This window comes from Vanessa cardui, chromosome 13 (genome assembly GCF_905220365.1).
Source record: "Vanessa cardui chromosome 13, ilVanCard2.1, whole genome shotgun sequence".
NCBI classification, from domain to species: domain Eukaryota; kingdom Metazoa; phylum Arthropoda; class Insecta; order Lepidoptera; family Nymphalidae; genus Vanessa; species Vanessa cardui.
In genome coordinates, this window is record NC_061135.1 from 5,925,409 (window position 1) to 5,952,671 (window position 27,263).

The 27,263-nt window shown below is 36.4% G+C and overlaps 1 protein-coding gene across 3 annotated transcripts; it reads left to right on the forward strand.

The window, feature by feature from the left end:
• On the forward strand, positions 1-27,241 carry LOC124534722 (unconventional myosin-IXAa-like). Of its 3 annotated transcripts, none has more exons than XM_047110711.1 (33): positions 1-864; positions 2,292-2,435; positions 3,365-3,477; positions 5,282-6,195; positions 7,748-7,928; positions 8,496-8,635; positions 10,203-10,449; positions 11,139-11,274; positions 11,464-11,612; positions 12,095-12,205; positions 12,471-12,518; positions 13,445-13,639; positions 13,715-13,962; positions 14,040-14,211; positions 14,573-14,741; positions 14,843-14,937; positions 15,045-15,116; positions 15,218-15,334; positions 15,652-15,826; positions 17,054-17,166; positions 17,310-17,500; positions 18,368-18,503; positions 19,538-19,669; positions 20,160-20,577; positions 20,680-20,949; positions 21,164-21,325; positions 22,011-22,115; positions 22,464-22,601; positions 23,039-23,221; positions 23,416-23,531; positions 23,769-23,910; positions 24,029-24,213; positions 24,365-27,241. In XM_047110711.1, the coding sequence occupies exons 1-33, from the start codon at positions 829-831 to the stop codon at positions 24,510-24,512; spliced, it is 5,901 nt and encodes a 1,966-aa protein (XP_046966667.1). In that variant the 5' UTR covers positions 1-828; the 3' UTR covers positions 24,513-27,241. The 3 variants fall into 3 exon arrangements, with proteins under 3 accessions (XP_046966667.1, XP_046966666.1, XP_046966668.1); XM_047110710.1 differs by lacking the exon at positions 12,471-12,518 and adding an exon at positions 12,704-12,844; XM_047110712.1 differs by lacking the exon at positions 12,471-12,518.
• The last annotated feature ends 22 nt before the right edge of the window (positions 27,242-27,263 follow it).

Below are 27,263 nucleotides of genomic sequence, written 5' to 3' on the forward strand. Positions count from 1 at the left end.
TACAAATTCTTGCCATGGCTAAGTTGGTAATAGATACACGATTCAATTCAACTCTACATACAAATAAAAATGGTGGTTCAATTTCTATAGAATATTTAGTAAATTGAATTAAGTTATAAAACCTTAAAGAGCCTAACATAAGTTGTACATGATTTTGAAGATAGTTATATAGTAATTGTGCATCTGGTGCGATTACGTGGTGCGTAAGCGAGAGTTGTGTATGACAAATAACAGGTTGTTGAATACACCGACTTCGTTGCGATTTTGTATAGTTACATTGTTCGTTTCAACTACTACTAAAGACTTACAAAAGGAAGTGAAGAAAGCTACATTTTTATATATTCATCGAGTTGAGTGAAAATGTCAATATGTTAAAAGAGCAACAAGCTGGGCAACTTCAATTTAATCAGCATGTGACCCACATCTGAGATTTCTCTTCCTTGTATATTGTTTTCAAACTAAATTATCAATTCATTTAAAACCACATCAGACCGGCTAAAGTCAAGAATTCACCATAAAGTCGTACAGAAGAAAATACATGAATATCAGTCATGACATTTTGTGATCTTGTCACGGTTGACTACAACCTGTGCAGCTCTCGGGGGGTCGTTTTCACAAACCAGGATTTTTGAAAACATCGTTCAACTCGACGACGATTACTCGTGTTATCTTAAAACATCGGATTATTATAAAATATTAAATAAATTATCCACAAATGTTATTAATAAAACTAAGTGAAGTTTAAAAAACATTCAAAGAAGTGTGTGGTGTATCAAAATGAAATTAAATTATTTACTAATGTATCAAGAGTGTGTAGAATGAAGCAGGATGGCTCATGCTGAAAATCATAGATACATTGTGCAGGTCAGTTTAATATACTTTTTTTTTAAATTACTATTTACCTAGCAGTCTTATGTCTGGCATACATTTGGATTTCGTTGTAAATATTATAAATAGTACTATACATTTATAAAAATCTTTCCTGCAGCCACTTTTTAAAAATAATTTAATTAAGTAACATTATAATATTATTGTGAATTGGTGTCCTATTTGGCTGACTTTTACTGATAGTACACTTTTAAATTGACCTTTGTTCATATTTTTATCACTACTTTGAAATGAGTTAACATATAAACAATGGAATATAATAAAGTGCTTTTTATTTTATATAAAAGTCAAATCACTATTACTCAACACATAATATTGTAATCACTACACAGAATAATAAAATATATAGAAAAAAGTGAAGTTGTGATGTAATGTATTGAAAAATATATAGTAAATGTTTAAAAACAATATTAAACTAAAACTAGATATCAAAAAACACATTACAAATGAAACATAATTGTTTTTGCAAATTAAATATAGATTTTTTTAATTAAGTAAAGTACATAATATTAAGGTAAATAGATGGCTCTTCTCACTGAAAGCTGAATTATGTATGTACTTATATTTTGTCCCAATATTATCAAACACTAAATGTTAACCATATATGTTTTTTAATAATAATCATTATTAGCTTATTTTATACATTGATACACTAAAAACAATTCATAAAAATACTAAGTTTCTAGAATAAAATACAGCATACTCCAAATTTTAAATATAATTGTTATTATGTAGTAGGTCAATTTTAATCAACCAATTAGAAAAAGTAGTGCTTTATTATTTTTCTTTTAATAATGAAACATATAAAACAATGGCCTAGCCCATTATGTAGAGTATAGGTAATGTGGTTCAGAACCCATAATGTATGGTTAAATGTTGTGTTTAATTTATGTTTGTATATGTTGATTGCCTAGTTATTCAAGTGACTGTTAAATAATAGCATAATTTTTTAGTAACTACCGTGAGTCTGGATGATGAAATTTTTTTCATCCAATTGGACAACATGGACAAATGGCTTACATGTATGCTCAGAATGCATATAAGCCAATGGTCCTTTGCCTGAATTCTTTCTATTTGTTAATACAAATAGATCTGATCTGATACTGATCTAATGATCAGTCAATCTAAGTGACTTACATCCAAGAGTAAGGGAAAATAGAGAGCTTGTGCATTAAAATGTGTTGAGGCGAATTATACAGTAATTCGCCTCATGTGATAGACTGCAGTTAGACAGTGCAGTAGTAATTTATCTTGTTTGGAATATAGCATGTAAGGAAAGCATTCTTCAGACATAATTTTACCAAATGTATACACACAAAACCAATTACAAATACAATAAAAATTGAAAGCATGCAAAGGTCAATGCTCTATATCGTTTTATAGTTCAATATATATTGTTCTAGGTATTTGTAGGAGCACTTTCTGCACAATATGAAGCCTTGTCGGTAGAAGCCTCAAAGCAAACCAGCTCTGAGGAGATAGTTTGCTGCATTGCTGATAAACTCAGCTTAAATGATGGGTCGGGAGGTCCTTATGAGTTGGCAGAGGTATGTACACATTCCTTTTTTAGTTTACCGTGATGAGGTACCTATGGTGATTATTTCAGACTATTCCATCCAACTCTTAAAAAGAAGCTTTTCTTAAATTTTACACAAAAAGGACTTATGACCATATAGGTATTATTTCGCAAACTTTTCTTTAATATTCAGATTATTTGTTATCCAAAATTATGGGTATTTTGGATTTATGTAGAATATGTATGGTAAGACTGCTGATGAAGAAACTAATCAATGTGTTTTTGAAAAGGCAGAAGTAATTTTCCTGTAAGTTTATTCAGAAATTTTACTTAATAACAAATTTATTTATTAAAGTCTTCTGAAAATGTTTCTCAAAATAATATTCTTCTCTTATCAAAAGCAGAAAGAACAATGCAACATATATAATTTAATTCGAAATGTGACCTTCGTCATACCCAAACAAGACTATTAATGTTTTACTAGAAACAATAGTAATCCAATCTCTGCCTAAGACAAGATTAGTCACTGATGATAAATACCATCAATTAATTTTTTGCTGCATTACTGGAAGCTACTTGTGTGAATTCCACACTAACATAACTTCCTAACAGATGTTGTGATAAAGTGTTTTATTTCACTGTAAATATTTAACAAGTAATGGATTTCTAAATTAAATTAAGTTATTGGTGTTAAGAAACCGCATTATTTTTCAATAATTGCACATATTTCTGTCTGCAACTATATGCTGAAATAATAATATATTATTATCTTTATTTCATGAGCATTTTATTATTTTAATTTTTTATACCAGTTAATTTTTAATACCAAATTATTTTAGCATCCATTTTTTAAGAATCAATGGTAATAATTATGTAGCATTTTTATTTAAAAATTCTTATGATATTATCTTACATGTATTATACGATCTTTTTTATATAAATTATTGTCCAATAAATTAGGTGGTGGGAGACATGGTCAGCGGAGAATGTAAGGAAAGGCGACTGGGACCCAACGAGTCGCCGGTCGCAGTCATGATGTTATGGCCCAACAACAACTCCGGCCAATACTACAGGTACACATAATGCCATCCCACCCATATTCTAGAAGCTTTAGAAAATTAGAAATATTTATAAAGACGTCTTTCATGAAGTTTTATATAAATATTGTTGGCGTGAAAATATTCCACGTTCTATAACTAGAGCATCTGCCGGCACGTTGGCATTTATTTCCAGTAATGCTTTGAAAACAAACATCGCCCCAGCGACGATGACTGACATACCTCACAGAGAACTGACTAATATTTTTAATCGCGAAAATGTCAAAGGAAAGATTATTCACGTTTGTTATATTCTATTTATTTGGAATTTTCGATTACGTGTCCTCTGGATCAGCACGCATCGAATACGGTAGACTGCTAGTCGATACTTTATCAGTTCGCCTTTCATACTTCCTTCCGAAAAAAACGTTAGTCATCGAACGTAGAAGACGTATAATGTTGCTGTTAAAATATTGCAAAATAAAATTACAAACGTTCGGAATGCAATAAATGTATCCTATCATAAATATTTTCCTCTACGACTTAATTAGCAACAATGCATAGTAGCCGGTCCGCTGTGTAATTATCGAAGTACAGCGTTACAGGTATAACCTTGCTAACATATTTATTTACATTCAATATGTGAATGGTATCTTTACCTATAATAGACTCGAACGCGATATGGACTTAGGTTTTCTCATTCGCTTTGTTTGTACATGTATCTGGCGTTGAATAATTATATCATCGCGAGTAGGAATTGTCGTTAAAAGGAAAAATTCAATGATTATTTTTAAATTAAACGTCTTTTTTACCGTATTATTTATTTATGTTAGCGCGCTATCGCGTCGTATTAATCATGTTATTTTTGAATATATACGTATACAATTTACAAATGTTTTCATAAATTCCAGACATTTCTGAAGTCTTTTTCTTTTATCATCACACATATCTCGCTTATGTATCACTCGCCTTCCGGCTTCTTTCATTATATTATCATAATAGTTATATAAGGTTTCCAACACAAATATTCTTAATTTATTAATATTTTATATCTCATAAACGACAACATATTCACTATTGTACTAAAATGAAGTTGTTTTTACAAAAAATATAGGGTGCCAGTACCATAAATCTGTATCGTACTTATCACATTTACAGTCACTAGTCCTTAAGACCGGCATTTTTTGGTCAAATTAAAAAACAGCTTTCAAATCTCCGGCATAAAACTACTTCCAGTACGATAATGACTAAATACACGACAATTTTCGATGTTCACTCAAACGCTGTATATAATCTTGCCATAATATTTTCTGCTTCATTAAATTATCCTGTCACTGAGAAGCTATTTGTAGACTACAATGCTCTTTATAATAATTGTACATACAGTGATTCATATATAATTATTTGCGTCTATTTTAATTATTGTAATTTTGTTCCCTTATCCTCAATATTCATTTAAAATGTGTATGCATAGCAATTCTGTTTGATAGTGGTTATTTTCATTATTCCGTAGTATCAGCTACTAAAAACTAGTGCGTTTACTAAATATCGTATTTGAAATAAACTTGATTTAATGAAGGGCCGTATTACGACAGTGGTTAGGGATATTGTTGGTGCGCGTGAGTCACTCTTCCTGCCGCCGCCGCGGCGTGATAACAGCCATCCTGCCAATCAAATTTAAACTGAAATTTTTGCCTCTCGCAGTAAACATGAACTCTGAAAGTGCCTTTTGGTAAATTTATAATATTCGACTTTTTGAAATAACACAAATGTGAAAACTCACGTCTGTATTTTGTTTCTGTATGTGTGTGAATAGTTCATGTCAATGTTGTTTGTGCAGGTTCTATCTGCGAGAAAAGATTCCTGACGAACCATGGATGGAAAACTTCTCAGTGGACCCGCAACTCATAAAGGACTACTTCCAGCGGTTTCTTTATCAGCCGAAGGATCGGGAGTACCCCGACCTCTGCCAGCTACCAGAGTTAAACGAACAGACGCTCCTGGATAACTTGAGGGCTCGATTCGCCGCAGGATATATCTACACATACGTGGGCTCTATATTAATAGCCCTCAACCCCTTCAAGTTCTATCCTATTTACAACCCAAAATATGTTAAGCTGTATCAAAATAAGAGAATAGGGTCGAGCCTTCCCCCTCACATCTTCGCAGTGGCCGACGCGGCGTACCACTGTATGCTGCGAGAGCGAACCAATCAGTGTATTGTGATAAGTGGCGAAAGCGGTTCAGGGAAAACAGAGAGTACAAATTTTCTTCTCCACCACCTCACCGCGCTCAGTCAGAAAGGATCTCACGGCAGCGGCGTGGAACAAACTATATTAAGTGCAGGACCAGTGCTAGAGGCTTTCGGTAACGCGAAAACCGCCCACAACAATAACTCCAGTCGGTTCGGTAAATTTATACAAGTGAATTATAAGGAAAATGGTATGGTTCACGGTGCTGTTGTACAGAAATATCTCCTGGAGAAATCCCGAATATGTAGTCAAGGTCGAAACGAGAGGAACTATCATGTGTTTTACTATCTCTTGGCGGGGGCTTCTGAACAAGAGAAGGAACAGTTGCACCTCCTCAGTGTGGACAAATACAATTATTTATCAAAAACTGGTTGTAGTGTAGTGCCCGGTGTCGATGAACAGTATGAGTTCTCACGTCTGAAACAATCCATGGACATGGTCGGTTTCACTCTGGATAAGCAGCGGCGGTTGTTTGCCGTCCTCTCTGCGGTACTCCTTTTAGGTAAGTGTTAAACCTTATTGGCCTTACTTATATCACTTGTCTATGGAATGATTATTTCAAAACTGATTTCTCACTATGATATTTGAAAAATAATGATTAAGAATCGATACATGGGTAAAATTAAAAATCTATCAATTATATCTAGTATACTTTGATTATTGTAATTATATGTTCATATTAACAATATTGTATTGTGAAATATAATATATAAAAATATAATTTCAATTTTATTTATGTAAATTATTATCAAATAAATGATATAATTTTATCATCAAATGCATGATAAGTTCTTGTGAAAGTTTTCGAATTGCTAATCCAAAGTTATTATAACATTATGATAAGATATAAACTGTATTATCAGACAGTTAATTGACCCCTTACTGATAATTTTATGTCTATAAAAAAAGGTTATAAAATAATAATGTCAATGAAATCACCGATATATTCAAATAATTGCTACAAATATGTAGTAAGAGTTTTAACTAGCAAAACAATTTCATTTTTTGATAAATACAGCTATTTTTAGATTAACTGTCATGTTAATATTATTTTCCATTAGACTAAAGAAAGAAATAAAAAATGTTTTAAAACAATTTGCAGAAAATTATACTTCTTTACCATTCATACTATTATAAATTAAGAAAATATTGAGTAGTTTGATTTTATGTATTGGAAATGAAAGCAGATTCATCTTAAAATGCCATAATTTGTCCAAACTTATAAGAGAAAGAAACAAGAAGGGTCCTGCCCATTCAAACTAAGTATGAAGCACCAAAACTAATTTTCTTATTTAAAATAGTGTATCATATATAACAGGTACGGTCAAGTCAAGGACTATAGACAATGTAAATATTATGTAATTATACTCACATAAACAATTCAATAACTTATTTTTGTAATAATTATGTGAGAAGCTTAAAAACAAAAATATTTTATAATATTTTAATACAATTAACAATTTGTAAATGTAATACCAATCTATATACTGCTGAACTTTTTCAAAAATCGAAATACTTTCGAGATATTTTTCATTTCATACAATTTTTCTCAATAAATTTAATTACAGTGTTAGGTAATATATGCATGCATTGGTTTTTTTGTTTCTCGTTGCTTCTATTTGTTGTTTATTCATTGTATTTATCCTTGCAGTGTTGTTTTTTCACATATATTTTGTGCAAAAATAACTCTATATGCAATTTTTTGGGAAACATTAGTAAAAATGGCTAATTAGGATAAGTTAGTGCTTTGGGTATGTTTTTGTCTTCTTAATATTTAATAAAAATATTATGAATTAAAGTAATGTATTGTTTTTAGTTTCATTAAATTTATTTATAATTAATGTAATTGAAAACTTTCCTGATTGACAATATTTATAGAAGTAATGTAAAATATTTTTTATGGTTGTATTACTAAATTATACTGGGCAATATAAATTTAAAATCAGGTAATATAGAGATTGCTTTTTCAATACTTAATAGCCATTGACGCCCTGTGTAACTGAATTCAAAGAAATGGGAACACAATATTCTAATAATTTTCTTTTATTAAACAGGCAATGTGGAGTTTCAACCACAAAGGAAGTCCTACCATCACGACGAAGCAGTGGGTGTGCGGAACCCGGAAGTGGTATCACTTATATCATCACTATTGCGAGTTAAACAGGAGACTTTACTGGCGGCGCTCACATCCAAACGAGCCAGAGCGTCTGGGGAGACACTTGTCATTAATTATAGGTAAGTACGGAGCCTGTAAACGTCTTACTTCTGACAAAAGATTTATTGTCCTGTTATTCTATCAAGCTGCTGTAACCTGGTTCAATGTTTAGTTTAGGTCATAAAATATGAATATAGTTGCTTTTTTAGTGTCCATGGCGAAGTGATACTCTCTAGCTTATATGTATAAGCAACAATATAACAGCAGTACCATGATATCTGTCTACGTTTAAAGGCTTCTGATTGACTGTATGACTTTACCGCGGTTGTTCTTATTGATGAATGATGATGTTTGTCGTTATTATTAATAAAACTATGTAGATGTTTTTGTTGAGAACTCGACAGAACAACGGTATGGATCGCCCTTGGGTCAGAAACTATAACTAATACCGTCGTAGCTTGTACCTCTAACTTATGGCTCAGTTCTCAAACCTTAACAGCTGTAAGATACATGTTAAACCTTGAGATTTTAACTTCAAATATTTTTGAAGTAATACAACATGCTTGCCTGATGATCTCAATAATTTGTAATTTATGTATAAGCAACAGCAAAATACAAATATTGACAAATTATTAATAACGTTCCAGGTTGCCCGAAGCGATAGCGACGAGAGATGCGATGGCGAAATGTCTGTACGGAGCTCTGTTCGACTGGATAGTGATGCAGGTCAATCATGCGCTGCTCTCAAAAAAAGATACGCTCAGAGAACACCAAGGACATAGTATAGGTAATATTTCAGTACTCTATTCAAAATTTAAAAGAAAAGACAAAATAATGTAACAGCTTTTAACTTCCCACTGATGATGAGTTCCCTCTCCTCCGAGGATAAGTTTTGGAGTTCATTACACCCCGCTGATCTAATGCAGTTCGGTTGTTACATCTGAAGCAGAATTTGCATTGAAATTAATCACATGTTCCTGATGACGATATCCTTCATTTGCGAGCTGCAAGCACATGAAAATTCTGTGGTTTCGAAAGGTTTGAACCCGCAATCATGGGCATACCGATGGTAAAATGTATAGTTGAATTTAAATAATAAATTAAGATTATAATCATACTCCTGCCCTTATCCCAATATTATTTGGGGTCGGCGCAGCATGTCTTCTCCTTCCATACTTCTCTGTCAGACGTCATCTCACAAGTAACATTCTTTCTAACCATATCGTCTTTCACACAATCCATCCATCGTTTCCATGGTCGTCTTCTACTTCTATATCCGTCCACATCCATGCTCAAGGCTAAAGGTTGTGGCTTGATTTTTATTTTTAACCCTCCTTGGGAATATTCGTGGTGTTGTACCCGCCATGAAGTTTTTTTGCGGGTAGCCCAAAGTGCAGGTGATATGCACTGGGCCCTACTATGTACCCTTAGTCGCCTCTTACGACACCCACGGGAAGAGTTGGGGAGGTCCTATTCTAATCCGGGACCACACGGATAATATAATATAATAATAGTTAACAAGTATAAAAGGGCAGGATAATCTTTCATTGAGGCGCTGTAGACGAAACTTTAGTAGTCTTTGATGCTCGACACTGTCCATAATCTACACTAATATTATAAAGAGGAAAACTTTGTTTGTTTGGTTGTAATGAATAGGCTCAAAAACTACTGGACCGATTTTAAAAATTTCACCATTCGAAAGCTAAATTAATCCCGCATAACATAGGCTAAATTTTATTTTGAAAAAAAAAATAGGGTTCCGTAAGATATTTTGGGTTTTTCGGACAAAAAAGGAAAAAATCTACCAAAAAAGTTGATTTTTTGCGTATGATGCCTAAACTATAAATGATAGAACTATAAAATGTTCTAACTCCGGTCCTTAGAGGGCATAATGGCCTCCGACCCTAAGAACCTCATCAGATTCGTGGCTGATGTTGGTCTGGCTGAAGTGTTGTGATCACGAATTTGAGGTTTATCACAATAGATCCAAGCGCCGGTTGCAGTAATTCTTCAAATGTGACCGTGCCTCAGCAGTAGGGATATTAGAAGACTGATTATGAACCGTTATCTACGCGGGCGACCGCTAGTATATTATATGAGACAACATCACATACATTACTCTGATCCCAATGTAAGTAGCTGAAGCACTTGTGTTATGGAAATCAGAAGTAACGACGGTACCACAAACATCCAGACCCAAGACAACATAGAAAACTAATGGTAATCTACATCGACTCGGCCGGGAATCGAACCCGGGACCTCAAAGTGGCGTACCATGAAAACCGGTGTACACACCACTCGACCACGGAGGTCATTCATATTATATAATGAATTTCGAAATGGTAACATTCCAGGCGTCCTCGACATATTCGGCTTCGAGGACTTCGGTCCCAGCAACAGCTTCGAGCAGCTGTGCATCAACTACGCGAACGAGCACCTGCAGTACTACTTCAACCAGCACGTGTTCAAGTACGAGCAAGAGGAGTACCGGCGCGAGGGCATCCGCTGGACCGACATCGGTTTCTCCGACAACACTGGCTGCCTGCAGCTCATCGAAGGCAAGCCGGGCGGCCTGCTGTGTCTGCTGGACGACCAGTGCAAGTGAGATCATCTGCGCTTTGATGCCCTTCAAGATTGACTGAAGTGGCCGAATATTATTACCTACAACAACAACAACAGCCTGTAAATTCCCACTGCTGGGCTAAAGGCCTCCTCTCCCTTTGAGGAGAAGGTTTAGAACATAACACCACGCTGTTCCAATGCGGGTTGGTGGAATACACATATGGCAGAATTTCTATAAAATTTGTCACATGCAGGTTTCCTCACGATGTTTTCCTTCACCGCCGAGCACGAGATGAATTTTAAAGACAAATTAAGCACATGAATCAGCGGTGCTTGCCTGGGTTTGAACCCGCAATCATCGGTTAAGATGCACGCGTTCTAACCACTGGGCCATCTCGAATCTCCTTATTATCTAATAGAAAATAAATATATATATTTTTTAAATATTGGACATTACTTTGACCTATATAATAACAATGTGAGTAGTTAAAGCACTTGTGTTACGGAAATTCAGAAGTAATAACGGTACCAAAAAACCTAGACCCAAGACAACAGAAAACGAATTAACTTTTTCTACATCGACTCGGCCATGAATCGAACCATGGACTTCGAAGTGGCGTACCCATGAAAACCGGTGTACGCACTACTCGACCAAAGAGGTCGCAAAATAAATAAACAAAATTGGATTAAATGCGAGTGCTAAAGTTGAATATGTTTCTTTATTACAGTTTCCCGTGGGCGACAAACGAGACGCTCCTGCAAAAATTCAATTCTGTCCACGAAGACAATCCCTTCTATGAGAAACCACAGCGACGAGAGCCCGCATTCGTAGTGCGACATTACGCAGGGAGGGTTAAATATCAGGTAGACTTCGTCTGAAACCCTTACACATTATATCTTATACTCATTCCTAAAATATCAGTAAATCTTCCACAGTGGAACGAAGTAATGCAACTTCTCTTGAGAAATTTTAGTACTTATTCGGTTTAAAACTAAAACGCCTTTTGTGATTAGAGTAACTCATTTATAAATATATATATTTAAATTTTTCAGGTGACAGCGATGCGCGAGAAGAACTTGGACTTAATGCGGCAAGACATAGTGAGCGTTCTAAAGAATTCTTCTCTGGCATTTGTGAGGGAATTAGTGGGTGTAGATCCAGTCGCTGTCTTCCGATGGGCTATTGTACGAGCTTTCTTTAGGTAAATCAATATTTTGTCAAATGGTACTTACACAAATTTTCTTTGTTACTTTATTTTTTAATTAAGAATTAGTACAATGTAATTGATTGCATTGTACTAATTCTTAATTAAAAAAAAAAAAAAAATGTAATTGATTGCGAGCTGAGATGGCCCAGTGGTTAGAACGCGTACATCTTAACCGATGATTGTGGGTTCAAATCCAGGCAAGCACCACTATATATATGTGCTTAATTGTGTTTATAATTCATCTCGTGCTCGGCGGTGAAGGAAAACATCGTGAGGAAACCTGCATGTGTCTAATTTCATCGAAATTCTGCCACATGTGCATTCCACCAACCCGCATTGGAACAGCGTGGTGGAATATGTTCCAAACCCTCTCCTTAATGGAAGAGGAGGCCTTATCTCAGCAGTGGGAAATTTACAGGCTGTTACTTTACTACTTTACTTTACTTTACTAATTGATTGCGTTCTATTTATTGCAGGGGGTACTTTGCCTTCTTAGAAGCTGGTAGACGACATCGGGTAAACAGGGTCGAAGGGGCGTCTAGGGTGCAGCGAGCGTCGATACATGCCCCGAATGACAGCATTATCAGGTAAGACGCGCAGTCCATGTCAAACTAAAGTCTATGTCTTACGTGATCGTTTCAAACTTGCATCAATAGTAAAATGAAATTGCTTGTCTCCAGTTAACAGAATTAAGTGCAAAAATATGTTCCATTAACATGAACGAGGCATGAAAATGTTCTATATATCGATACTCCCAAATCGTTTAATTGTACCTCGAATTACATACTACTATGTTACATATAAGCTTTGCTAATACTGTAATGTGACGTAATGAAATGTCTTGTTGCTCAGCCAACTGGTGACAGTATCGTCAATCAATCTTGCAATCAACCGCATTGCGTAAGTCACCGTTTATGGCATGCTTTCAGTTCTATGTGCACTTTACGCATGGATATTGATGTTATGTTTATTTTCTGTCGACTCGTATCATCGTCAACGTCACGCGCGCGAGGCCGTGCCTAGATGTGCCCCAGCGGGGGCGGGCGGCATCTAGGCACGGCCTGACTGTTCTGTCCCCGCGTCAGGGCGGGCCGGGCGCGGGCCGATAGCAAGCAGCGCGGCGCGGGCAAACCTTACAGGCTGGCCGAGACGCGCGCGCGCCGCCTCGAGCGCGACGAGCGCTTCGACGACGCCGACGTGCTGCAGCGCGCCAGCCTCATCGTCATGTACGTGCGCACGCTTGCCGCTTGCCCGCGCCGACCTACTCTCCGCTCTCTCTCTCCGCTCTCTCCGCTCTCTCTCCCTTTCCCGCTCGCTCTTACGTTCATCAAACAAATCTCGGAGATGGGACGGAGTTGTTCGAAGAAAGAAAACGTTTTTAACTTTTGCGTGGATTTGTTTTCTTTTTTTCATTGAGCACATTAAATCATTCATTCATATGTGGTGCATGTTTAATAGTTACTTAGTGTATTCGAGTAGCTTATCTTAGTCCTATCGTAAGAAATAATACTTTTGGTTTTTTTTTTAATTATTAAATGATTATGTTTGATGAATTTTGGAAAAAATGTTGGGTTGATCAGGTACGGTGATGGTCTTTTTGTTTGTAACTTTCTTTGCACCTTTTTAATGATTGGTTTTACAGGGGACGATTTAATATTTATATTTTTTGTAAGATGTATATACGTAATTATGTATGAGCAATTTTTTATTATCCGACTAATAGCTTTTATTATTAAGCAGGGTTATAGCCGCATGAATGTTTTATTTTCGGTAAAGGGAGTCCGCCGCCGTATCGTTAAAAATTCTGAAAGTCTGTCGATCGACAGGAAGAACAAATCGTTTCGGCCGCGGGAGCGCGCCAAGAAGGGCCTCAAGAACCTGCAGAGCGTGAAGACGCTGGCCGGCCGCACGGCCGCGCCCGCCGGCAAGCGCAAGCAGCCGCTCACCGTGGCCGCGCAGTTCCAGCACTCGCTCGCCGCGCTCATGGAGACGCTCAACCAAGCCAACCCCTTCTTCATCAGGTAACTCGAGACACGCCCCGCACTGAATGCGTCCCGGCGAACTAACGAATTCTAAGTCCTGTTTTTATGATGTAGGTGTATAAAATCGAACAGCGACAAAGTGCCAAATGTATTCGACGAGGAGACGGTCCAGCGCCAGCTGCGGTACACCGGCATGCTGGAGACGGTTCGGATCAGGCAGGCGGGCTACAATGTGCGGCTCACGTACGAGGAGTTCATTCAGCTGTACAGGATACTTTTGCCCAAGGGGCTGCTGAGCTCGCAGACGGACGTCCGACACTTCCTGGCTACGTTAAATTTGGATAGGGATAATTATCAACTAGGTAAACTGTTGTTTTTTATTGTTTACTCATTTATAGAGCAAAACATCGAAATACATGCAAAAATGTGGACGTTTCAGGCGCGACGAAGATCTTCATGCGCGAGAGCGAGCAGACAAAGCTGGAGTACCGGCTACATCAGCAGATTATGGCCTCGATCATCACGATCCAGCGCTGGTTCCGGGCCGTGCTTGAGCGGCGGCGCTTCCTCGCGCTGCGGCGCGCCTCCGTCGTGATCCAGGGATACTGCAGGTACGGCCCGGGGCGCCGCGCCGCCGGCCCGCCCGGCGCCCACCAACGCGCCGCGTTTTTTTTTTTATGGTATAGGTTGGCAGACGAGCATATGGGTCACCTGGTGGTAAGTGGTCACCATCACCCATAGACAATGACGCTGTAAGAAATATTAACTATACATCGTCAATGTGCCACCAACCTTGGGAACTAAGATGTTACGTCCCTTGTGCCTGTATACTGTACACTGGCTCACTCACCGTTCAAACCGGAACACAAAATTTAGTTAGTTGGTAGTAGAATAACTGATGAGTGGGTGGTACCTACCCAGGCGGGCTTGCACAAAGCCCTACCACCAAGTAAAAGGCAGTGCGTGTTGCAGGCAGTGGCTGCAGCAGCGCCAGGAGGCGGCGCTGCGCGTGCAGGCGTGGCTGCGCGGGCGGCGCGTGCGGCGCTGGTTCGTGCGCCTGCGCGCCGCGGCCGTGCTGTTCCAGGCGGCGGCGCGCGGCTGGCTGCTGCGCCGCTCGCTGCCCGCCCGCCGGCTGCCCACGGTACCCCCCCCCCCCCCCACTAACGTGTGTGTGTGTGCGCAGGCAAAGTGTTGTGGAGCACATCTGTATTTACGAGTCGTGGTTGCTATTTGTGTTGACAGCATGAGACTAAAGCGGCGCTCGTGCCGGAAACTGGCGTCTTCAAGAAGCGGCCGCCCAGTATTGAGCAATTGAAGAATATTATTGACATACAGTTGTGAGTGCCCCTTATGTTGTGCTTGTCCTCGTGTAAATAGAATGTAGTACGCATCTGTTCATATGACATACCGGCACGCTGTGTAACGTTAGTGAATATTTTTACAGGAACATGCTTATACAGGAGGAAGCGGAAAAAACGAGACAGCTGCGAGCTACCCAGTCACTGCCATTAGCGAGGTAGAGTTAATTAACAATGTTGTGTGTTAAAAGTATATGTTTTCATACAATATATATTTTATTGCATTTCACAATTAACCGTAAATTATTGTCATTTACAGTTTAGAGAAAAAACGAGATAATATATTGGAGAGCTCCAGCGCGCAGACGTACAACAAAAGAAGAGTTTCCAAAACACAGAATATAACAGAACTGCCGCTTAAACAATCTAATCCGAGGTTTGAAGTCAAATTAAACTAATATATTTGAAAATACCTTCCTAGTTAAAATACCTAGTTCATCTATACTTAGTTTTTAACTGATGAAATGAATAATAATGAACCTCGTAAAAGTAAATATGAATAGTAGGTAATATCTAACAAAACTGATCTTATTTAGATCAGTGATAACATTCATGTTTTTATTTTGGGAGTAAACACAACTGTTACCATTTTATATTACACAAAGTTGATGATAATTTTTTTTAAATAAATCTATAAAAACAATGACCACAATTTGAGGTGAAAACGATCTTATTTAAGTATAATGATTTCAGTTTAATTAGTCAAGAAACAAACGAGTCGTCACCAGATGACAGCTGGAATGTAAACTCCAACAAGTATCCACAAGGCATAGTCGCCTGGCCAAACAAGATTACAGCAGAAGACCTCGCCAACGAGCTGCTCTGGCTCAGGATAGATCAGAACTATCTAATGGCTGAAAAGAACAAGGTATGTAACACTTGTCAAAATATTTTATCCTCATTTTATAATACAGTGGTTATAAAACCTGGTTAAGCAACACTTCAAACAACAACAACGGCCTGTAAATTCCCACTGCTGGGCCAAAGGCCTCCTCTCCCTTTGAAGAGAAGGTTTGGAACATATTCCATCACGCTGTTCCAATGCGGGTTGGTGGAATTCACATGTGGCAGAATTTCTATGAAATTTGTCACATGCAGGTTTCCTCACGATGTTTTCCTTCACCGCTGAGCACGAGATGAATTATAAAGACAAATTAAGCACACGAATCAGCGGTGCTTGCCTGGGTTTGAACTCGCAATCATCGGTTAAGATGCACGCGTTCTAACCACTGGGCCATCTCGACTCTCACTTCAATGGACCTGCAATGTTGTTTAACTTATAGAAGTATTTCCACTTAATGAAAATTACAGCAATCTCTTGAAAGATTTTCATATGGATAGTCTCTCTGTACGCAGACAATTATTAGATCTCTCTTTCCTATTTAAGATAATTCGTAACGAGATCGACTGTACTTACTTACTTGAAAATATACACTATCGTATTCCAAGGCGCAATGCTCGTAGTTTTCTGAGTACTTTTGATGTCAGAATATCAAAAACGAAATTAGGATGTAATGCACCAATACCTAGATAATCTCGGTTGTACAATGGTTTTAGTCAAGATCTAGATATTTTTAATGACTCTGCCATGATTTATCGTAAACGGGCGCTAGAATTGTTGAGAGATGCAAATAATAAATAAATAAATAATGTTATCTTAATTTTATTTTGTATTAATTATTATATTTTTAGTGATTTTTGTAACGTAAACTTTGCATGAATTTAATGAATTATTTAATTTTAGTTTGTGCCTATATCAATTCAAATTATTTGTGTTTTTTTAATTTTAATTTTATTAAGTGTTTGTTTATTTTTTATGCTCTTTAATTTTTATCAATATTGACATTATTTTTTTTTTTTCTTAATCTTTCTACTCATGTTGTTGTAATTGTGTGTTAATTTATTTTTGAAACAGATATTGTAATTGTTGTGGCTACTTTAAAAAGCTTCACATGTTGGCTGTTTTCGCATAGTTGTTTTACATTTGTCATTAAAACATGTAGAAGCTACTAGTGGTCCTTAAATAAATAAATAAAATAAATAAAAAATAAAAAAAATAAAAATGAAATAAAATGAATATCATTTACGTTCGCAGATACGTGAACGTGAGTTGGCCGAGTCGATAGCTAGCAGTAGTGAGGAGTACCTTCGGCAGGTTGGCGACTGGAGTCCAGCTGAAAGTTCTGACACTACCAAGAGCGGATCGAGGTTCGTTAATAAACATCATCACTGGCTTTACACATTATATATCACAATAGACATACACAAAAGTACACTTATAATATAACAAACACATTTTGTATATAATCTTTGTAATAATTTTGTCGTACTGTATCATATTGCATGGTCAGACGAACATCACCACAAGTGTATCAGCGCAGCTTGTCGAGCACGACGCTGGAGCCGCCCGTGCGCACGCTGCACAGCCTGCCACCCGTGCGCCGGGACCCGCGCGACCCGCGGGACTCGCGGGACCACCGGGACTCGCGGGACCACCGGGACTCAGTTCCCGCTATTCGAACCGAAAATAGCACCGAACCGGGTATGTGTCTTATCGATCAGCGTTGACGTCCAAGGACATCAATACTTTAACTATACTAATTGGTCTTTATTTTGATGTTTATGATTATTGTTTTTTATTTTGAATATGGCTAACATCACATTGTTATTGACATTTATTAATTAACTAATGATTGTTATGTTTGTCTAAATATGGAATTAACGATCGTTAGGAGTAATTATGGTATACAAGTATTAATGTCATTGATGCCTCAGTCTCCGTGACACTTGAATCAATATTTTTTTCGCTAATAATATGGTGTATATTCGTAAACGGTGTTGTTTATATCGCGTTAATTACTATTACACGCAAAGGTCGTACATGTCTCAATACTCGTGACTGCCATTTGTTAATAGCAACTGGTACCGAAAGGATGTGCTCGTTTTCAGTAATATTCGCTGAAATAAGTAGCCATAACTATGAGTTGGAGGAGAAATTTGAGAATATTTTAAGCTGCCTAGGTTCAACGGTGTGGTTTTTAGTGTGGAGCTACCACAATGTGCTACTACCACTAGCGTTGTATTACTTTGGTGAGTTAAAAGAAAATGTAATAGAAAAGAACAAACAACGCAAAAGAGCAGAGATGGCCCAGTGGTTAGAACGCGTGCATGTGTGCGTGAAAACATCGTGAGGAAACCTGCATGTGACAAATTTCATACAAATTCTGCCACATGTGTATTCCACCAACCCGCATTGGAACAGCGTGGTGGAATATGTTCCAAACCTTCTCCTTAAAGGGAGAGGAGGCCTTTAGCCCAGCAGTGGGAATTTACAGGCTGTTACTTTTTTTTTTTTTTAAACAACGCCGGTCTACCGTCCTAGCTTGTAACACAGTGCGTGTGCCCGCAGCGAGCCCTGTGCGCGCCGAGGGCCCGCCCGCGCCGCCCGCGCGCGCCGCCCGCCGCTCGCCGCGCCGCCTGCCGCCCGACGCCGCGCCGCGCGCCGCGCTGCCCGCGCTGCCCGCCGACCACTTGGACATTAAGCGGTATACATCTCCACTCTTACTCGATCACTGAGCAGATATTTGTTATTTGTATATATCTGTACATTTGTATGTATTTATGTATGGCTCAATGTTGTCTTAAATTTTCGCGATTATTACACATTTAAATAAAACTAATTATTCGTGACCACGAACACTGCAAAGTGCTCGAAACGTCGGGATTTTTAAAAATAATTAATATACGCGATTCATCCGTTATAATTAGTTTTATTTAAATATGTATGGCTTTATGTATATATGTATGTATAAATGTATTTATGTACCTAGCTATATGTATGTAGTAGTTTATGTATGTATTATATTATTTGTATCTATATATGTAGTCTATTTTACACCACTTACCATCTCTCTGTTGGCTACTACTCCATATCACCTCGGTTGTCTGGAAAAAATCGCTTTAAAGCGATAAGACCTCCGGTTGTACCATCTTTTTTTTCTGTATACCTACTATAAAGCTAATCTGTTTAATTTGTGGTGTACAATAAAGTATTTAAATAAATAAATAAGCATCTTCGGTATGAACTGTGTTACGATTATAAAATAATGAAATCATTACAACCAAGGAAGTGTCAATGATGATATTTAATTTTTATGGAAATCGAAATGCTTGGCCCTTGGAGTAGTGGTGCAAAAAGCTTCATCAAAAGTATAACACCTCGCCTCATTGCCTCCACTGGTGACAGGAGGGCTGGTTCGTTTTTTGCCCAGAGGATCGGAATTGCGATTCAACGGGGAAATGCTGCTAGCATTCTTGCCACCATTCCACGCGGTCAAGATTTATACAGTAACTAGTTTTAGTTCATATTTGTATATATATATATTTAAGCATTTAATGTTGTTAATTCTTATGTTAATAAAAAAAATTTTAAATATGATATAATAATATAATAAAGAAAAAAAAAAATTTATGGTAATTAACTACATTGTTAGAATAACTAAGATACGAAGCAAACGTAAATTGTAAATATGTCTCGGAGGACTATAGGGTAGGCTAACGTTTGGCGTGTCCCTTGCAGCTGCGCGTCGGAGGCGGCGGGCGGCGAGGCGCTGCGGCGCCGGAACTCCGACCCGGCGCCCGAGCCGCGCGCGCCGGCGCCCGACTACATCGGCCACACCGGCAACGGGCTCTTCGGCATCGCCGGCCACAGGTTACTAAATTGATTTCCATATAAAAACACATGTTCTCGTGAACACGTTTTTAAATATAATTTCGATGAAATGTTTTATATGCGAGTCGAGATGGCCCAGTGGTTAGAACGCGTGCATCTTAACCGATGATTGCGGGTTCAAACCCAGGCGAGCACCGCTGATTCATGTGCTTAATTTGTCTTTGTAATTCATCTCGTGCTCGGCGGTGAAGGAAAACATCGTGAGGAAACCTGCATGTGACAAATTTCATAGAAATTCTGCCACATGTGTATTCCACCAACCCGCATTGGAACAGCGTGGTGGAATATGTTCCAAGCCTTCTCCTCTAAGGGAGAGGCTGGGCTAAACCCAGCAGTGGGAATTTACAGGCTGTTACTTATAACTCGATCATAACATCTAGTGTCACAGTGAGCGAGAAAACCACTGTTCAAAAAAATGTGGTCTTAAATAGAACTCAATACAAAAAAAATGTTAAATATATTTTTCCAGGTTTCGTAAAGGTACGAGATTCGCTAAGGGCGATAAATGTGTGTACTGTCATCAAGCGATCGATGCGTTCATTACTCAAGGACAACGATGTATCGACTGCAAACAGCTTTATCACACAAAGTGTATTCAGAATAAGGGAGTGATCACAATGCCCTGCCCCAGCCCCGTTACCGTAGCGTCCAGAGGACGACATAAAAACAGAAAGAGGATCATGCTAAACAAAGACTCCCCATACAGCTTAACGACGGACCACTCCAAGGGTCCCGTTAGCTCGAATTTCAATTTGACCGGAACATCCGAGTTTATGGATAGAACAGATAAAATCATATCAGACGCCACGGAATTACAGGCAATGCAAAATTTCATCACAAAGAAGATATATCTTATGGAGTCATCAGAAAATGAAAAACAGTCGGAAGTAAGTAAAACTATTCTCATACAATTTATTCTTCACTGTATATAATAATGGTTATATGTTATTAAACGATACTTTTCTTGGTTTTTTTTTTTTTTACAATAGGTGGACAGGGTATTTAAACATGCCTTAAGGGAGTTCAAAGACAATTTAGTGGCAACTTACAGCGTTGTAGAAACAAGAGGCTCAGCACTGAAGTACAAAGATTTAATAGGTAATTTCCTTCACGTGATGGAAACGGTTTGTGCTAGAGAAGGTTCCACGCTGTCCATAACGATGGGAGTGAACGCCTTTAGGGGTTTCATGGACGAGTTTATGAGCCAACACGAAACAGATAAGGCTAGGACGAAGAGAAAAAAGGATAAGAAAAGAAAGGTAAGTTAGCTTTGTAATCTATCAATATTATTTTTTTTATTAACAATTTTTTGTTAATCTCCTAGACACCTTTCATAAGACCCGAATCCTATCGATGTCAATAATGAAACTTAACTATTAATAAAAAGTAGTGTTTAATGTAGGTTAAAACTAATACTAGTAAATTAGTGCATGCAAAACTTATTCGTTTGGTTAGTTGTCTCTTCGGTTTCAGGTGGACGATCCGATACAGTACAAGGGGCACACATTCATCTTATCGATGATTAACATTCCCACGGAATGCGAGATCTGTAAAACGTTCTTCATGTGGCCCATAGAGCGCTCCCTGATTTGCCAGACCTGCAAACTCGCTTCACATAAAAAGTGCTATATGAAGGTAAAAAAATACAGACGAATAGGCTATTAGACATTGCGAAAAAAAAATTGTGAATTATTGTAATCATTGTATATTATGAGTTTATAAATGGTTATTTACTAACGAAAGTTGAAAATAATACTTAATTTATTCAAAAATCCATCAATAAAAATGCATTTTTTCAAACGTTTGTCACGTGACACAAAACGCTCCTGATTGGCCGAGCTTATGATGAAGTCACTTTCTTGTAAACTTTGCTTTTCTACCATATGTACCACAGATCAAAATACAGGAAAGTGACGTCACCGACTCCATTGCAGCGCCATATTGTCCGAGTAGCGTTTTTGCGCGCTATTTAAATATGGAATTTTTAATGTGATATTTTTTGACAAATATGTACTAGAAATAAAAAATACAACTTGTACTGGGTTCCTTAACTTCTACTAAATAATATGAAATGTTTTTAAAATCCAGTCAAATAGCCTATTGATAACCTCCTCCTTTTTGAAGTCGGTTGAAAAATAAAGTAGTTAATTTTCAAGTATTTAAAGTCAGTACCGACATTACCAACTTTTTTTTTAAATATTGAGTAGCCCACCAACGCAAAGAATTAGTAGTGAGAAGAAAGCAATATATAACATATAAAACCTTTGTTACTTAATAATTTATCATCGAGAAATCAAAATGGAGGGTACATGTGACGCAGGTGTCGACGCAATGCCGCAAGGATTCTGGCGCGCCGTCGGCCTCCATCGTCGGCGCCGTCGACGCGGGCGGCCGCGAACAGTTCGGCGTGCTCAAACGTGGAAAGGTGAAAATTGTTCAACGGTTCACTCATTCTGTTACTGCTTTCTACCAGCTTCTTCTTACAGACAGTTTAAATAATAAATAAATAAATATGAGACAACATCACATACATTACTCTGACCTCAATGTAAGTAGCTGAAGTACTTGTGTTATGGAAATCAGAAGTGACGACGGTACCACAAACACCCAGACCCAAGACAACATAGAAAACTAATCGAATCGAACCCTGGACCTCGGAGTGACGTACCCATGAAAACCGGTTTACACACCACTCGACCATGGAGGTCGTCAAAGATTAATAATTAATGACCTGCAATTACATTATTTATTAGCTATATTCAATATATTTCAGGTCTTCGGCATTCCTTTAAGCGAGCTGCCTACTGGGGAAGGAAACATACCCATCGTTGTTGACAGACTCATTACTACTATTGAAATGACTGGATTGTACACTGAAGGTCTCTACAGAAAGAGTGGGCTTAGTTCTAAGGTACATCAAATACGTATCCTACTAACTTATGAGAAATAATTATGAGTAAAATAATTATAACTATACAGACAACAACAGCCTGTAAATTCCCACTGCTGGGCTAAAGGCCTCCTCTCCCTTTGAGGAGAAGGTTCGGAACACATTCCACCACGCTGTTCCAATGCGGGTTGGTGGAATACACATGTGGCAGAATTTCTATGAAATTTGTCACATGCAGGTTTCCTCACGATGTTTTCCTTCACCGCCGAGCACGAGATGAATTATAAAGATAAATTAAGCACATGAATCAGCGGTGCTTGCCTGGGTTTGAACCCGCAATCATCGGTTAAAATGCACGCGTTCTAACCACTGGGCCATCTCGACTCGAAGATATTTTTATATCTTTGTTAGCATGGTGTTGAAGAAATATAATGGATTGTTTGGTTTCGTGTATTCAGGTGCGTGAACTGCGACGCCTGCTTGACGAGCGGCCGGAAGAGGGCGTGGAACGACTAGACGCATACGCCGTACACGTGCGTGCCTCCGTGCTGAAAACATTCTTCCGCGAATTGCCAGAACCCTTGCTCACATTCGACCTCTACGACGATTTTATTCTTGCCGCAGAAATATCTGACCCGCAGGTACTTTAAAAATGTATATTTCTACATAGTAAGACTCTAGTATTCATATTTCTTTAAAAAACTCCAAACTCTAAAATAATAATAAAAAGTTTAACAAACATGAAATACAGATGCAAAAATCTTTGTGTGGGTAATTTCAATCTAATCACTTAATCTTTAAAGCATGCCATTTATATAACTAAATTTATTTCCAGGAACGAGTGTCCAGTATTTTTACAATATTAAAAAAGCTACCTAAGCCAAATTATGATTTAGTTGAAAGATTAATATTTCATCTGGCAAGGGTAGCATTAGGAGAAAATCACAATAGGTAAGTAATATTATACTTGGGCATAAATTATTATTCCAATAAAAATAATTAAAAAAAATAAATTTAAATTATTTGAAAGCCATAAATAAATAAATAATAAATATGAGACAACATCACATACATTACTCTGATCCCAATGTAGTGTGTAAGTAGCTGAAGCACTTGTGTTATGGAAATAAGTAGTAACGACGGTACAATTTGAAAGCCATATAAGTTAAACGTTGCGTGTAATTGCAGAATGGGTCCCAACGCTCTAGCTATCGTATTCGCCCCGTGCATCCTGCGCACGCATAAAGTACAACCCGCGCAGGACTCGCTACACGACATCGCCCGACAGACCGCCTGCCTCGAAGCCATTCTCATCGACAAAATAAGCAATGTAAATTCAACTTCATTTAATTAATAAAGCTTTCTTTTTGACAAAGAAAAATAAATTGGACTATTTATGTTAACTTTTTTTATATTTAAATATTAACAATTATATACTTTTGCTCAAGACGCGCGGCACGCTGGAGGATATAGCGACTTTGGACAAAGCATGTGAGACGGCGTCTAATCGACTGACCATAATCCGCGCGCGAAGTCTCGCTCCGCGACAGGAGGAGCAAATCCTCGAGGGACACATACACGAAATCGAAAAGGAGAAGAGGAACCTTACCTTCAACCTGCCTACACTTATTAGGTAAGAGGCGACATTCATTTATTATATTATAGTAATTTTAAGTAAATAACACAAGCAATATGTAATTTATATTAAAGTTTCTTTAAGTGATTTGGTGTAAATAAAAATACCACAATGAGGCTCTACACTGTTCGATATTTAACCAATTCAGGGCGACATCAGACGACGATTTGCTATCAACCACAGACCACGACGGCGAGTTCGGCAGCACCGATGACGTCAGCACGGGCGCCTCCTCGTTGCGCTCACAAAGACTCCTGCATCGTCAGCTCTCTTCAGACGACCCCATCATGGTGTAGACGATATTCCCTAAACACCAAAAGATACTTACAACTCATTAATCGTTAAACTTTTAAAGATTGTTGTTGGTGTGTTTTACTAGCCGTGATCAATAACCAGTAACTACAGTCAGGCCTTCGTGTGCAAACCAAAAACGACACTTTTAAATTTATAGTATTTATATCTTGCCATGATACATAATGTTAACAGAATTTACTATATATAACTCGTAAATAAATTACTGTGTATTTTTTAAAATGTTACAAAAATAGTTTGGAAAAATATCAAATACGTAGATAAAATACCTTTTTGTAAACCTAATAATGTTACATTTGTTACTCAATATATTAGATTCGTAGCAACATTAAAACTAGATAAATGAATAATAATTAGTACCTAATCGCTTTACATTTCATATAATGACGAAAATACATTTTCGATATCATTTATGAGAAACACGAAAATAATCTAAAGGGAGAAACGAAACATGCATTCAAACAATAATCATTCCTCGTTCAGCGTTTATTTTGTGTATAGTATTATATTTTAATAAATGAATATTTAATATTCCTATTTTATCAACCAACAAAAATTTTACTTCTAAAAACACTTTTAAGCATTTAATTTTAATGATAACAATTCAAGAATTTTTAGTCAAATATTGAAGTTAAGTTTTAAAGCCTGTTGAGAGTGAGTTGAGTTTAAAATAAAATTTTCAATTACTATGTAAAATTTGAATTTTTGATTCAAATATGATTTCATGTACAAAAAAAATGGAAAAAATGGTTACAAAAATATCTTACTTCAAAATTGTATTGTATTTAAAAATTACCTATACAATTAATTATAGATAAATCATACATTTATTGTTATTGAATGTTAAATAATGTTCATATTAAATGTCATCACTTGGTATGTGTTGTTGTTAACTTCAAAATTTCTGGACATGTTATAGACCACTTATTAAGGCGGGCTTTGTTCGTGCAGATGTATTGCAAGCATGTTTGTAGAGTTTTACAAAAAAAATATTTATAAAATAACTAAATAAATTCTCTATGGTGCATTTTAAATATTTTAAAACTTTCTGGTTGTTTTCATGATGACACGTTCAATCAGATTATATCAAGGTAAAGGTATTGTGATAAACAAAATGATTTTTTTAGAAATTAATAATAAAAAAGAACAGCTTAGATTACTTACTTAACATATTTTACACACATAATTTACTAGTAGAGGCTTAAGAGAATGTCTACCAACTTTAAAGTTGCAATTAAAATAAGATCACAAGCTATGATAAAGAAAATACTATTTTTTGAAAGACATCAAAAAGTATTCCATAAAAACTAGTGTATGTACAGTTTTTTCTATAAAATTAAATGTTAGGAACATTTAATATTAATTTTATGCATGGTATATCTGTTAGTGTTATCGATTGTACCTTGCTTATATTTTATTTGTTTCATAATCTAAAAGACTGTCTATTGTTAAGCTATTGAATTTATTGTTAAGTCACAAAAGTTTTATCTGCTTTTAATTAGTTACTATATTTATATTTACTATTCAAACAACGAATATCTCTGTGAAATGTAACTTTATCTACTAAAGCATACTTGTAGCATTAAGTTTATATCAAGATATTGTGTAATTTAAAAACTCACAACAAAACATATAGGTTATCGTATTAGTCATTTTTATACTTGTATTATTTGAATCTCACAATTAAACCTTTGTACATTTTATCCGGTAAACAAACAAATCATCAATAATGCTACTTAATTTGAATTATGTTGCAAAGGTGCCGAACAATTTTCTTTAATCTTTAAAAGTATATATATAAATTTTTTATTGGAGGTTGTGTCACAGTACTTTACTGTACTTTCTGTGCCTTCAACTTCTTTGCTTTCAGCAAGCAGCAGTTCATGTCTATAAGCGTTTAGATAATGTTGTATTTACTAAATGTTAACTATCCTATCATATTATGTATATTACAGAATTTTAGATTTAAGTATTGGTTAACCACTTACTGCTTAAATATCTACAACAATATTTTATATATAATATACCTTTGAAATATTTTACTCTGGATCCATAAAAACTTATTGCTTATGTGGTATGTTGTAGATTTTTGATAATTGTGCATTATGGCTCCATTTTAGAATAATTAAATTACAAGTCCATGTAGATAAAAAAAAATCCTTGTAAAGTTTTTGTAAATAATTATTAGCCTAACAATTTAGTTATTACTATATTATTATACATATTATACAAATTTATTTTAAGTTGATTAACACTTAGAGTATTTTATGATTCATGGTGTTTTAAAATTGGAATTGGTGCCTAAATTGATTTGTTAAACAAACACTTTTTAAATTGACAATTTATAGGTGAATTTTAAAATATACGACAACTAATTACAGTAAATTTTTTGTCTTGAAGTTTTTAGGAGTCTGAGATCACACTCACATGAAACAAAATTTTGATAAGATATTAATTTGATATTTTATAATTTGTTTAAAATAATTAAATGTGGCAGTGATTGAATATAGTAAATTATATATTAACTTTTGTCTTTTAAGGACCAATATGCTTTCCTATGTTTTTTTTTACATCTCTATAGACTGCAAAGATATTTCCTTGAATCTAATATGGTAATAATTTGTAATATATTAATAATATGTATATTAATCAATTTGTTTTAAGGGTCCTGTAATATGTCAATATCATGATTTTAATAAAATGTAACCAAAATATTAAAGTGTATACAAAATATG